Consider the following 13,446-nt stretch of genomic DNA (forward strand, 5'->3'; position numbering starts at 1 on the left):
TGGGGCCAGCGGGCCTGCTCCTGAGATCATCGTCGTGGCTCCATCCCAAACCTGAGTCACTGGGGATTCCACGGGCTGCTAAGAGGGCCCTACGTGTATTTCCAAACCCACACTGCTTGATGCGGTCATGGAAAACTTGGATCTTTGCATTCTACGCTTTTGCTGTGGACCACATCCAGGTCACAGCCTAAGGAAGGCAGCTGGCGAAAACGACCCTGCTGGCCGATTCCCCAGCTTTTGTAATGAATCCCAGAGGGCTACAAACTGACGTGTGCTGGTGGCTCTGCCAAGTTCCAGGCGAGCCCTCACCCAGTGAAGACCAAGCAGCCTATGATTTATCCTGCAAGGGGAGCCTGAGAAGCCTCCTGCAGCCAGGGCTCAATGGCTAGAAGCTGCCTCCAGAAAGGAAAGGAAGGAGGAGAATGTTCGTGTCAGGGGAAGAGGAGTGAGAGGAGGAAGTTCTGTGTTGTCCTATCAATTCAGCTTCCAGAAACCGGCCCGAGGACACCAGAGGCACATGAGAGTCACAGGGCTGCTCTGGGCTCTTCAGTCCCCAAACAGGCGGCCTACGAAGGGCCAGGGAATGACTCGAGACGATGCAGTCACACTGGGTTTCAACAGAACAAGGCCAATTCTAAAGACACCTCTACTTCTTAGAATGCAGCAATTGTTAAGCAACACAAAAAAACATACTAAAAACCTGCCAAGAAAGCATAAATACTTTTATAATCATCATGTAGCTACCACTTATTATTTACCATGTGCCAAACACTGTGCTTAAAAGCCTTTCTCATATATGATCTAATTTAATCCTCAACCCTGAGATAGGTACTACTATTAAATCCATTTTCCAAGTGAGAAAACCGGTCAGCATTTCACAGACACTTCAAGGTGAGGTCAGGGCTGATCCAGGGCCAGGTGAGGCTTGAGCTCCAACTGCTGTGGAGAGAAAGCTCTGAACAGCCAGGGCATTTGTGCATGAGCGTTTTGGAAGTGTCGGCTAGGTGCCACCACGAGGTGAGGCCATAAGGGCAAATCCTGCCATCTGGATTAGCTTAATAGTCAATAGCTTTTTTTTTTTTTTTAAGTAACTCAGATTTTGAGATTTTTCACTGAGGTATATTCTTTTACACCCAACTTCTAAAATCAAAATACTAAGATTTTGATGACTTATGTTACACTCTGAACAGTGACAGCTATACAAGCCTGTGGCCTTTAAGACTAGGCATAGTAAAGGAATACATTGTTGTCATTCAGTTGCTCAGTTGTGTCCGACTCTTTGCGACCCCATGGACTGCAACATGCTAGGCTTCCCTGTCCTTTAGTATCTCCCAGAGTTTGCTCAAACTCATGTCCATTGAGTCGGTGATGCCATCCAACCATCTCATCCTCTGCCACCCCCTTCTCCTCCTGCCTTCAATCTTTCCCAGCATCAGGGCCTTTCCAATGAGTCAGCTCTTTGCATCACATGGCCAGATTACTGGAGCTTCAGCATCAGTCCTCCCACTGAATATTCAGGGTTGATTTCCTTTAGGATTGACTGGTTTGCTCTCCTAATATATGATAGCATATAATTTTTCACCCAGTTACATTTTACAAAAAAAAATGTCCTTTTTGCCAAAATGCAAGTTGTAAGAACAAACACAGGCTGAGTATATTTCTAGAGAATCCTTTGGTTGCTCTGGCACCAGCCTCCTCTCTCACCATTGGTTTCAATGTTGAATAGATGCAGGGTTGAGAGAGGGTGTGTAGGGAGAGGCGAGAGCGATGCTCACAGCTGTAGCAAGTCCTTGGCTGAGGCTGGGGCCTGACCAAATCTCCTTACAGACCGGCCAAGAGGACAGAAAGCCAGTGGGCTGCTTCAGGCACTCGGGGGCAACTCTCTGAGCCACAGATTCAAGGGCCACATCTGCCATTGACGTTGGCTTGCACTGCCTGGTGGGGACCTCTTATTAGAGGAGAAAGAGCCCACTGGAAATCCCTAACAGATGTGGCCCCCGCCCACCACGAGGGAGCTGGCTGACCAGCAAACGTTCGGTTCATCTTTCCCCTGATTTCTTCTCAGAGGGGTGCTGCTGGGCTGGGTGGTGAAGAGAAACCCCTTTTCTTAGCCTTAGCTCAGTGGTCCCTAGAGAGGCAGGACCTAACTGTACAGGAATCTTTGCCTTCAGCCAATTTTTAGCAATTTCAGGCATTCTGAGATGCCACATGTGTGCATGGGGAACATGAGTGAAAGAAATGAGGAGCAAGCTTTTAGAAAATCAAGACTTCTGCAAGACAGGTGACCAATAGACCAGTATCTTGGGTTGGTACTCCCTTCTCCCCAGCCATTCTTCCTAGAGGCCTGATACGGAGGGAAAGAGAAACTTCAAGAATAACTCATTGGAGTGTATGAATAATACCTAAAATATGTACTCATCTCTGTGCCAAAATGAACACTCTTGCCATTTATGTGAAATAGCAAACAAGAGCACCAAAAGATGTGGTGGAGTACTCCACATTCCTAGAGACTAAAGTTCACTGGAATAACACCTTATTAAAAACTGCAGGTAAACAGTCTTTGAGACTGAAGGATATCTATAATCTGCAAAGTGATGGTGACGGTACATCCCAAGATGTCCCACCCTACTATAAATGGCTATCCCTTGGCTGAAAGGCAGTGAGTTTCTCAGGATGAAACACATTCCTAGGGATGACAAACCAGAAGCCTTATCTGCATACCAGCATATTGATATAACTCATAATAAAGTCATGAAGTCACAGGAGATGAGCAAATTCACCATAGTCACGCAAACTGAGCAGAAACAACTCCTCTCTGGCCAACGGGGGCTCTTCAACAGGATTAATAATTTGTGTAAATTGGCTTCCCTTCATCTACATGTTTATTTTGAGTTTTCAAAAAGCTTTGGTAGCACTTTGGTAACACTCCTCAGCAAAAGTTTTAAGACACACACACACTTGCACACCCCTGAGGCCCTGTGTGCCTCGGGGAATAAAGTAGGGACATTTCTCTGACAAGAAAAAGATGATCCATTATGGAAACCGAGCTTACTGAACATTTTTGGAAGGTGAAACGCCAAGCCGAAGGGGATGAATGTCAGATTTGAGAAGTCAATCAAAAGGAGGACAGTGAGTTTCACAGAAGCAAAACTCCAAGATCAGATCGTATTTGCCAATCTCTTGATCTTTAAGAGGAGGAATGCCAACATCCAGAGAAGTGGGTGCATTTATCTTGAGTAAAAGTGCAAGTCAGTAGCAAAGCTGAAAATCAGAATCCTGGCCTCCCAAATTCCCTGAGTGCCTATGAGTGCCTGGGTCTCTCATGGTAGGCTGGTCCTGGCAGAGAAAGAGACGGGGGTCCTGAGATCGGCCATGAGTGTATCCCCCACACAAAAGCACAGGAGTGCGGTGCAGGTCCTCTGTCATTCCTCCGGGCCCACTCCCCTCTCCCCAGCATGCACACACAGGGCTCCCTAAGCTCTGGGCAAGGACAACACCTTATCAGCTGGGTTTGGGGAAAAACTGTTGTTGGACCCGTTTGTTTGGAAGCCGGCCCTGCTGAGCTCGAGTTCGCCATAAAGCAGGGGAGAGCTGCTTCCTTCGGGGTCTACTTCTTCACAGGCCTCACGCCAGGCCCAGGGCTTATCTGCACCGTCTGCAGCCCTGGCTCACAGCTGCGGGATGCGCCCTTCAGTGACAGGTGGGGGTGGCCTGCTGTTTCTCCCGTCAGACTTCAGATTAAGAAATACTTTGGTTGCAGTGTTTAAAAAGTGGATTTTCCCCCTGAGAACCAAAGCAAGCATCTATTCCTCTGCTTCCTGAGGATGTCTCCAAACTCTGGGGTGTGGGGGTTGTGTGTCTGCCACCCAGAACAAGTCCCTTGAGTGTGGACAGACTGATAACCCTCTTGGTTCCAGATCCACTTTTTAACCCCGCATGGGACAGTCTGTGGAAATGCTGGTGGCCATGGAAGTCGTCTTGGCGCTCATAGCCTCCCCTCTGGGAGCTCTGTAAGGCGCTCATACTTCTCTTTCCACCCACTTCTAACAAGCTCATTAGTGAGAAACTCCCAGAAAGTGGGAGAGTTAGTTTGTAATTTCTGATCCGAGTGCACAGAACATTCTGTCAGGCTCCAGGAGACAGTCAGTTTAAACCAGAACAGTTATTAAACACAGAGCAGCGGATACTAATTCCCTCCTGGCCCGCGACCTCCCCGCCCAAAGCTGAAATCATCCCGCGGTGGGGATGGGGAGGTGGGGGCGGGGTGGGTGGCAGCACCCGGCTCACTGCCTGGGAATGACTGCCCCTCCCTGACAGCGGTCCCAGGACACAGTCCACTGCAGGGGGCTTCCTGCACCGCAATTCCTCCCTGGACGCCCGAGGGCGGAAAGCATGCTTTTAATTTAGTGGGAAAAGCAAAAAGTAGGAGCTCATTTGTTTGCCGAGCTTATTGCCTTCATGGGCTCAGACTGGCTGATCGGGAAAGCCAAGCCCCGTGGCAGCTTTCTCAAACAAAACCCAGCAACTTAGAACCAGGGGATACAGGCTAAGAGGAGGAGCAGGGGAGAGTAGAGAACAAACAGCCTTGCCTTTGCTTCAGGGGAGTGAGACAGGGCAAAGGGAGCGATGAGGGCAGCGCGTGGCTGCTGCCTAGCCCCGGAGAGAAGACAGCGCTCCTACAGACGCACACGCAGCAAAGCAGTGAGGCGTGGGCGTGCCGCACACACGCAGTGGCACCCTAGGGCCACTCCTAGGGCCCCCTCCCCTCCGCGCACGCTTACCTGCGATTCCTTGCAGCAGCCCACACACGTTGAAGATGCTTTTCTTCATGATGCTCTGCACACACATGGTGAAGACAGACACCAGGGCCACAGTGCACAGAATGAAGATGCCCACGGCTAAGAAAATAGCGGTGGCCTGCCAGAAGCCGCTGGCGATCTCGCCGAAGCTCTCAGCGTAGGGCCCGCACAGCGTCTCGCGCGGGAGGTGCTGCACGCCGGGGTTCCGAATGCAGCGGGCGTAGATGCCCAGCGTGGGGTGGTAGGGCTCCGGGGTGCCCGCGCCCTGCTCGCCCGGCTCGGCGCTGCCGCGGGGCTTGGCTTTCCCGATCAGCCAGTCTGCGCTCATGAAGGCAATGAGCTCGGCGAACGCCACCACAATACTCAGGAGGGTCCAGAGCATCGAGCGACAGGTGACAATGACATGACACATATTGATGCTCAAGGCGGAGGGAGTCGGGAGTCCAAGGGGTGAGCAAGCGCAGCGAGCCGCGCCACGGCAGTGGGGAAGGCGCGGGAAGGCGGCTCAGGCGGGGCCTCCCTCGTCCCGGCGTCGTCGGGCAGCGCGCCCCGGGGCTGTCATGCTGCCATGTCGCAGCTCCGCGGCCGCAGCCTCACCTGCGGAGAGACGAGAGGAGGGCGGTGAGCGGCGCCAGCCCCGCCCTGCCGCCTGCCCACTGGCGGGTCGGGACCCCAGTGCGCGCCGCGCCCTGGCGAGCCCCGCGCCCCGCCAACACGCTGCCCCGGCTCCGCGAGCTGGCCGGCTTCTTTGTTTCCAGGGCGCTCCTGTGGTGCCCCTTATCTCTAGGCTGCACTGCTCACTCACCCGGGCCATCTTGCGCGCTGGGCTCGGCCCCGGTTGTGCGCTCTTGGGACGCCGCTCCTGCTCCATCACATCTTACTAGAAAAAGTCCAGCTGCACAGGCTGCGTTCAGACGGATCAAGATAGGCTGCTAGGGAACTGTGTCCACGGACGAGCCGCGATTTAAAAGTTTACAGGACTTGGTACTAGATGAGCTGAATTTGCCAAATTTGTATCAAAAGCTTTTGCTTATTAGCAGCTTTTGCAACTCCCGATTTTACTGTATGGGAATCAACTTACTAGCAGAGGCACAGGAGGGAGTCTTTGCTTCAGAGGTAATGGAGAATTTAAAAGGAAAATAATGCCATGATAAATAATAAAACTTTGCCTCGCAAACTTATTTTTCATGCATTTCTCACGGGGTGATTTTTAGACAAAATAAACTACAGAAGTTAAAATGTGAAGAAGAGGAAGAAGAAGAAAAAAAAAAAAACTCCAAGAACTGTTGACTTACTCACTTGTGGGAATTATTCGAAACAGGGGCATTAATGACCGTTGACTAAGTATCATTACCACCGAGGGGACGTGCTGACAACAGAGCCTTGCCAGTGAAGAATGCGTCCCTTGAACCGCCCCAGTCCATCACAGGGCCTCTCCCCGAGCTTTGGTTCACACCAGGTCTGAAACTCAACACGCCCATTGTTTCTGATCTCACAAGGCCTCATTCTGTTCCGAAGGACAAACGGCTGGCTTCATTACCAGAGGGCCCTGCTCTGACGGCTCAAACCTCCTTCAGGGAGGCCTGAACCCTGAAATGGGCCACAGGGCTCCTCACAGCCCCATCTTCCTGCCTCTCCCCGCGCCCCACCTCCCCCGAGGTCAGGAAAATCCCACAGCTTGCAATGGACATCTGGGCGCATGGCTCTGTTCTGAATGATTACTTATTAACCCAGGTCACATCAACTCCCTAAGAACTACAGACAGCCTGGTGGCCTGTGGGCCATGGCTGGGCAGGGAGTTACGGAGGAGGGAGGAAGTGGGGAAAGAAGGGAGTGGGTGTCAAAGCTTCACCACCATGCTGGCTCACAGCCTAGTGAGCGGTGATGATTTATAAAACAGTGGATTTAACACTTACACAAGATGCTGTTTTGAGAAATTAGCTAGTGCAAAGCTAGGAACACAGGAACTTAACGGTCACATGTACACTTGTGTGTGTGTAGCACTGGGGAAGGGAGAGATGGTGTGTTGCACCACAAAGGTTCCTGGACACACGGCATGTAACTTCTCGGAGCCTTTGCTGTCAGCTCCCTCACGGACCACATGGAGAAAGAGAGGGGCCCCTGCCTCACGACACTGTTGTGAGAATGAAGCGGGAACAGTGAAAGCGCCTGCACAGCGCCTGGCACCGTAAGTGCTCAGTAAACATCAACGCCTTTGCCTCGACAGTTTTTCCCCTAACAGGGCTGAGACTGGTCAGCAGTTTAGCCAGTGGAAGTGCTCGGTGGTAACTGAATCTTGGCCCTTACACATAGAGGAGGATCAAGCCCAGGCTATTTAGAGATGGATGAGGTCACTCCTGGTGTCCAAGCTTCCCTGGTGGGCTTTGAGGCTGAGGTCCTGGGTCTTACTTCCTGTTTCCCTACTGCCTAACACAGCTGACAAATTCAGCTGGGGAAAATAAATTAGCACGAGGCCAGAAGTATAATCTAATCTCACTCAGTCACTCTTACCCTCTCACCCCATATTACCAAATAGAAATGGCTTCTGAGTAAGAAGTTACCAATGCAAAAGAGCTCTGGAGGAGACCTGTGTATAATGAAAGCGATCATTTCAAGAGAACAAGAAAACAAGCGAGGATGACTCCCACGAGGAGCCTGCACTTCATCCAAACAGTTCCCACCCACCAGGCTTACAAACGCTTCTAATTCACAGGTGGAGAGTCTGCTTGTTAGAGACAGAAGCTCTATCCAACCTTCCCATTTGATTCTCTGGTCTGCTCAGTCGTGTCCAACCCTTCTGCGACCCCACGGACTGTAGCCCCCTATGGGATTCTCCAGGCAAGGATACTGGAGGGGCTGCCATGCTCTCCTCCAGGGGATCCTCCAGAGATCCTCCAGGGATCAAACCCACATCTCTTGTGTCTCCTGCATTGGCAGGTGGGTTCTTTACCACTAGCGCCACCTGGGAAGCTCCCCATTTGAATAGAAAGCCAGTTTACTGGTGCCCCCAGTTGCCACCAATCCCTGCCCCTCGACTGTTCAGTGGCACTTCTTCAATGTGAATATAAAACCTTTACATATTTGTCCTCTTGCAGAACCTCAGACTCTGCTACAGCCCCTCAGGTGACTTGGATCTTAACGAAGATGCCAAATGTACAGTGTCCTGCTCAGCAAGGTCAGCTTCCAGCCAGGGGTGGGATTAGGCTGCAACTTCTAAGAGAAAGGATGCGAAACTTCAAGAGAAGGGAAGAAGGCACATTTAGGCTTAGCACGGTTCTTAGCAATGGTTCTTGCCAAATTTAAGGCAGAATTATTCCAGGACCCCTGTGTGTAAATTCAGAAAATTCAGTTCCCTGTCCATCTGTGCTAAAACAAGTCCCCCTCCACTGTACCAGATTGTTGCAGCCACCCCAGAGTGGCTGCAATGAGGCCTTCACTTTTCTGTTTGGAAAAGGGAGATAAGATGCTTTGGTCTCCTCAGCAAGTCTGCTAATGACTACTTTAGAGGAATAGCCATGATATGCAAGGCTGACAAAAACTGGCTTTCCTGAGGATCCGAGAAAAGTCCTTGGGTCAGGGGAGAGGCAGCAAGGGGATTCTACAGTGCTCCGCGCTCTGTCACATGCCCCAGCGGGGAAGGCGTGCCCTGAGATAAGAGCCACATCAAAGGGGAACAGGATCCAGGGTACGGATCTCGTTAACCGCAGGATTCAGCACAGCGCTCCTTCGCAGCCCTCCCTGCTGTTCACTGCGATTCCCACTCCTCCAAAGATCACATAATGAGACCAGACCCTTGCTGAGCTTCCATGTAAACATCTTCTCTCTACAGGCCACTAAACACATGCCCCCTCCAGGATGCTTGGCTTTACTACCACATCCCTGGTGTTTATGGATAACGTGGACAGCCCTCCAACTTTCAGAAAATTATGCTAGTCCACAGAGGAAAACCTCTTAGCAAGGGATAAACAAAAAACAAAAAAACAACAGCCCTAAACAAATGAGACTTTGGCAGAAACCTAGAGTAATATACCAAAGTCAGAATACAGAGCCAAGAGAAGTGACAAATGGCCGGTCCATGGGCGTCTGCAGCCCTCTCCACAGGTCCCTACTATTTAGAAGAAGGGCTGCTATTAGCAGAGCTGAATGGGGTCCTTTCCTTGGCAGCTTCCTGCTGTCAGTGAGAAGGGAAGAGAGTGCGTTCGGGCGGAACTGCCCTAAGAGATTACAGTCTGGAAGCTTGGGAGCAAAGGCCAGAGCCTCTAGAAAGGTGGGGCAGACCGAGTGGCCTTGCGTCAATGCTGCCTCAGTGGGACAGTGGGGAGCGGAGCTGCCGTCCGCAGCTGGCTGGCATGCCCACACTCTCCACCATCACGCCAGCAGCGATGCCCAAGAAGGGGGCCGTGCAAACCACGTTTTGGAGTACAGCACCACCTCACTTACCTGGGTGTTGTGCTTCAACTTCATTAAGACAATCTGCCAGCATAGACAGAAGGTGAAGACAATGAGCACTGTGCACTGAACACTGGCTTACACGCTGCCCTGTCTGTTCCATCCACAGTACACACACTCACACACAAACACTTGTCCCCTGGACCGTTTGAAAATGAGTTACAGATGTCTTGACGCTTCACCCCCAAACATTTCTGCATATACGTCCTAAAAATGAGGACACTCTCCTACGTAACCAAAATAAAATTAACACACCCAAGAAAACTGACAATAATTTCCTTATATCTGTAAGCCCGGTCCACACTCAAATTTCCCTACCCTGCCCCAATTTTTATAGCTGTTTTCTTAAAACCGTGACGCAATCGAGGCTCATGCATCACTTTTAATTATGTCTTTAATCGCTTTTAGTCAAAAAATAGTCCTTACATCCCTAACCTACCCTGCCCTGCCTTTATTTTTTTCCCTTGACACTGACTTATTTGAAGATACCAGGCCAGTTGTCTTACAGGATACCCAGCAATCTGATTTGTCTATTTCCTCATGATGCCATTTAAACTTGTCCTCTATCCTCTATCACAGAGAAAATGGAAGTTAAATCTAAAGTTAATCTCGTTTAGATTCAGCTTAAGCATTTTTGGTAAGAATCCTTTATAGTTGATGCTGTGTAATTCCTACCGCATCACATTTGGGAGGAATATGAGTGAGGCTACACCTCAGAATCAGAGGAACTTGACACATACATCTGTGTATACACATGTGTAAGTGCTATGTGTGTGTGCACAGAAAAAGACAAAACAGAACAGTCTGTACGGCCCTCTCCAGTCCTAGTAAAATCCATATTTGGTGAGGAAGTGAGCAGAAAGCTGCTCTGGGTAGGACTCTTTCTGTTGTTGTTGTTTGTTTATGGCTGTGCTGGGTCTTCGTTGCTGCTTTCTCTAGCTGCGGTGAGCAGGGGCTACTCTAGTCGCGGTGGGCGGCTTCTCGTTGCAGTGGTTCCTCCTGTCGCAGAGCACAGGCTCTAGGGGCACAGGCTTCAGTAGCTGAGGCTCACAGACTTATCAGCTGTGCCTCACGGGCTCCAGAGCTCAGGCTCAGTGGTTGCGGTGCATGGGCTCAGTTGCTCTGAGGCCGGTGGAATCTTCCCGGACCAGGGATCGAACCTGTGGCCCCGGGTTGGCAGATGGCTTCTTAACCCCTTGCCCAGCAAGGAAGTCCAGAACTCTAGTTTCTTTCTTTTTTTTTTTTTTTTTGAGTTTTGAATATTTATTAACTTTGGTTTTTTTAAATTTTATTTTAATTGGAGGATGATTGCTTTACAGTGTTGTGTTGGTTTCTGTGATACAACAACATGAATCAGCCGTAAGTATGCACACGTCCCCTCCTTCTTGCACCTCCCTCACACCCCGCACCCCATTCCACTCCTTTAGGTTTCAGGACCCTCTTTTTTAAAGAGCTCCTGGGACGGTGTGTGGGGGAGGTGGTTCTGATGTCACAGTTAAGAAGCTCTGTTTTGAGGGGTGCCATCCTGGAAGCTAAACAAATTCTTTACCAAAGGAACTTTACACAGTATCTGTGGTTCAGTAAGTACTAAAAGAATATGAGCTCCTGTGATTAATAAGAAATTTACTACACTAACCCACGTGGCCCAAATAATCGATACACTTCGGAGCAGGCTGCATTTTACTCCCACGTCGCTGGTAGTTTCTTGGCCAACGTCCACATCCATTATTACCACCTCCCTCAGATATACAAGTCGCACAGAGGCTCAGCACCGTGGCCTCCCGCACAGTGTCTTCTGGAAGGATGAGAGAATTAGGAAAGTAGAATTTATGTGCTGTTGCCTTCCAAAAGTTAGAAAGACCCTCTAGAGTGCTGACTCGAAGAGTGTGGTCCCCGGGCCCCCCCAGCTCCTAGAGGGGGATATGGGCCACCTGTTTCAAAGTGCATAAGTTCCCAGCTCCCACACACTGAACCAAACTTTCTGGAAGGGCTGCCAGAACTGCGTCTCTAACAAGCCCCCAGGAGATTCTTTACACACTGAATTCTGAGAGTCAGTCAGCCGGAAGGTCTCAGACTCGGTGAGGTCCGCCTGCACGAGAGGCTGCATGGTGCTGGGTCGGGGTGGGGATGGGGCAGGGCTGCTGAGGCTGCAGAGACGGGCGAGGACGTGTGTGGCCCAGCGCACCATCGCAGAGCCAGACTTGCGTGCCCCGAACAGCTCACGAAGCCACACGAGGGCAGGAATGAGCGATTCTGCAGGGCAGCCAGCTGTCCCCCCGACCTCCAGCCCCTTGCTCACAGGCTGTCCAGGAACACTCCTATGGCAAGGGACCCCCATCCATCAGCACCTCCTCTCCAGAGCACAAAGCAGAGTGACAGCCGATAGGACAGTGCTGGTGTGAACAGATCGGCACCTTGCATGTTTTTGTTTTTTTTTTTAAATCAGCTACCAAAGGAAGTCTGCAAACTCTCACTTGCCCTGGTTACTCCCTAAAATACACTGACTATGGTAATGCAGACACCTTGACTCTATTGAAGCAGAGCGTCCAAATACCCTAGAAATTACACTGTTCCTTAAGTCACGGTCTCAACAGGCTCACCCCTCCTCCTGGCTGCCAACACCCTTTCCTCAGGGATAACTAGTCCCACATCCCACCTCTGACTCTGTGGGCAATCTCTCAACTGGGGGCGACTGTGCCCTCCCTGCCTTGCAGGGAACGCTGGCAATGTCTAGAGACACTGTTGGTTATCACAGCTTGGGGTGGGGAGGGGTGCTACTGGCATCTATCGGGCAGAGGTCAGGAGGCCAATATCCCAGGCCGCTCCCCTTGACAGAGCCAGTCGGTGGCGTGGATGGTGAGAGGCCACGCAGGGAGCTTCCTGCAGTTTTCATATTTGTAGGTACAATTTAAGAACAGAGCTCTAAACCCTCATATTTTAGAAACGTCTGCTCTGAAGAGTAAGTCAAGCTCTATCATCTGGATGGACATGCATAGCCTTCACTACATTAAGTACACTTTCACTTGTTTTTCTGAAATTTGTTAAAGGTCCAAGCTAATCTGTATCAGGCTGTCCAAGATGTTAGGCTGATCTGTCCAAGATGTCAGGCTGACAGGACATGGACTCCAACTGGCCAGCATCAACAGAACCGTGACCCTGGCTCTCCTGGGGTCCTGGCAGTTTCTCTGGACCACACATGGAAGTCAGTCTTTGTTTTCAGTAATCTCTACAAATGGCAAAATGGGGCTTCTCGAAACTTCGCTTGGCCGCACGGCTTTTATTTCTCTCGAGCTCTCCTTCTCCAGACTTGGGCTGGCCACTCAGGACGTGCTCAGGTGGCCGTGCCCGCTGCGGATGTCAGGGACTCTCAAGGAACTTACCGAGTGGACCTAAGTAATCTTCGGCATTCCAGGTCTTACTGACCCCAGCTCAGCTCCCCTCTGTAGGTGGTTCTATCTCCTGCTGAACCCATCGGTGGTTTTAGCTGCCTGGTGCCCCGCCCCGCCGGAGAAGCAGAGACTCCACTCTCCAGAACGCCTCAGCAAGCCTCTTTTTATCTGGGTCTGGAGCACTTGGTGAGGCGTTGCTGACTGTCAAGTTGGTTTTTTAATCCCCCAGTCCCGGCCAGTCAGATATTTCTTCCTTGATGCCCACTTCAACTCCTCTGTACCCAGTCAATCCACTTTCTAAGCACACATTTCTGGAGGAGTCATTTTTATACTCTGTCCTGAGGCGTCAGCAACCAAGGTCAACAGGTCCACCTATCTGGTCCCAGTTTCTAAATGATCCGTTCTTTAAGATTTGTCAAGCCCACTTACATATTTCATAACTTTTTTTCTTTCCACAAATGTCATCATCTAAAAACCTGTAGGAGGTCGAGGAGACCTTTCGGAAAATATCATCATCTTCCTTTAGTCTCTTTCTGTCCAGCAGGAGTGACTGGAGAACTGACTTCCACAGTAGACTCTAAGGTGTGATTCAGTCAAGAGCCATTAGCCAGGGGCTTATGCCCTGCACGCACTGTGGGATGGCAAAGGCTTCAGGTTTAAGTGGAATCAGAACTTGAGCTTGAAGAGCTGCCTTTCAATGTCCCTGTTATATATAAGTTTAAACAGAAAGTGTTTTTCATATTCATAATGAATTCTGGAAAAATATGAGCCCTTAAAGTGAGCCTCACCAGTATTTTCAGGATCAATAA

The 13,446-nt window shown here is 50.5% G+C and overlaps 1 protein-coding gene across 5 annotated transcripts in view; it reads right to left on the reverse strand.

Annotated features, from left to right (window-relative positions):
• Positions 1-13,446, reverse strand: part of LHFPL2 (LHFPL tetraspan subfamily member 2) — a 174,459-nt gene that overhangs the window by 21,265 nt on the left and 139,748 nt on the right. For 4 of the 5 annotated variants that reach the window (XM_070377257.1, XM_070377258.1, XM_070377260.1 and 1 more), the window contains one exon: positions 4,782-5,396. In XM_070377257.1, the coding sequence (XP_070233358.1) occupies positions 4,782-5,211 (430 nt within the window). In that variant the 5' untranslated portion in view covers positions 5,212-5,396. Of the gene's footprint in view, positions 1-4,781; positions 5,397-5,604; positions 5,937-13,446 lie in introns of those variants that run through there. The other variant, XM_070377259.1, reaches the window with a different exon arrangement.

Source organism: Bos mutus, chromosome 10, assembly GCF_027580195.1.
Source record: "Bos mutus isolate GX-2022 chromosome 10, NWIPB_WYAK_1.1, whole genome shotgun sequence".
Classification (NCBI taxonomy): Eukaryota; Metazoa; Chordata; class Mammalia; order Artiodactyla; family Bovidae; genus Bos; species Bos mutus.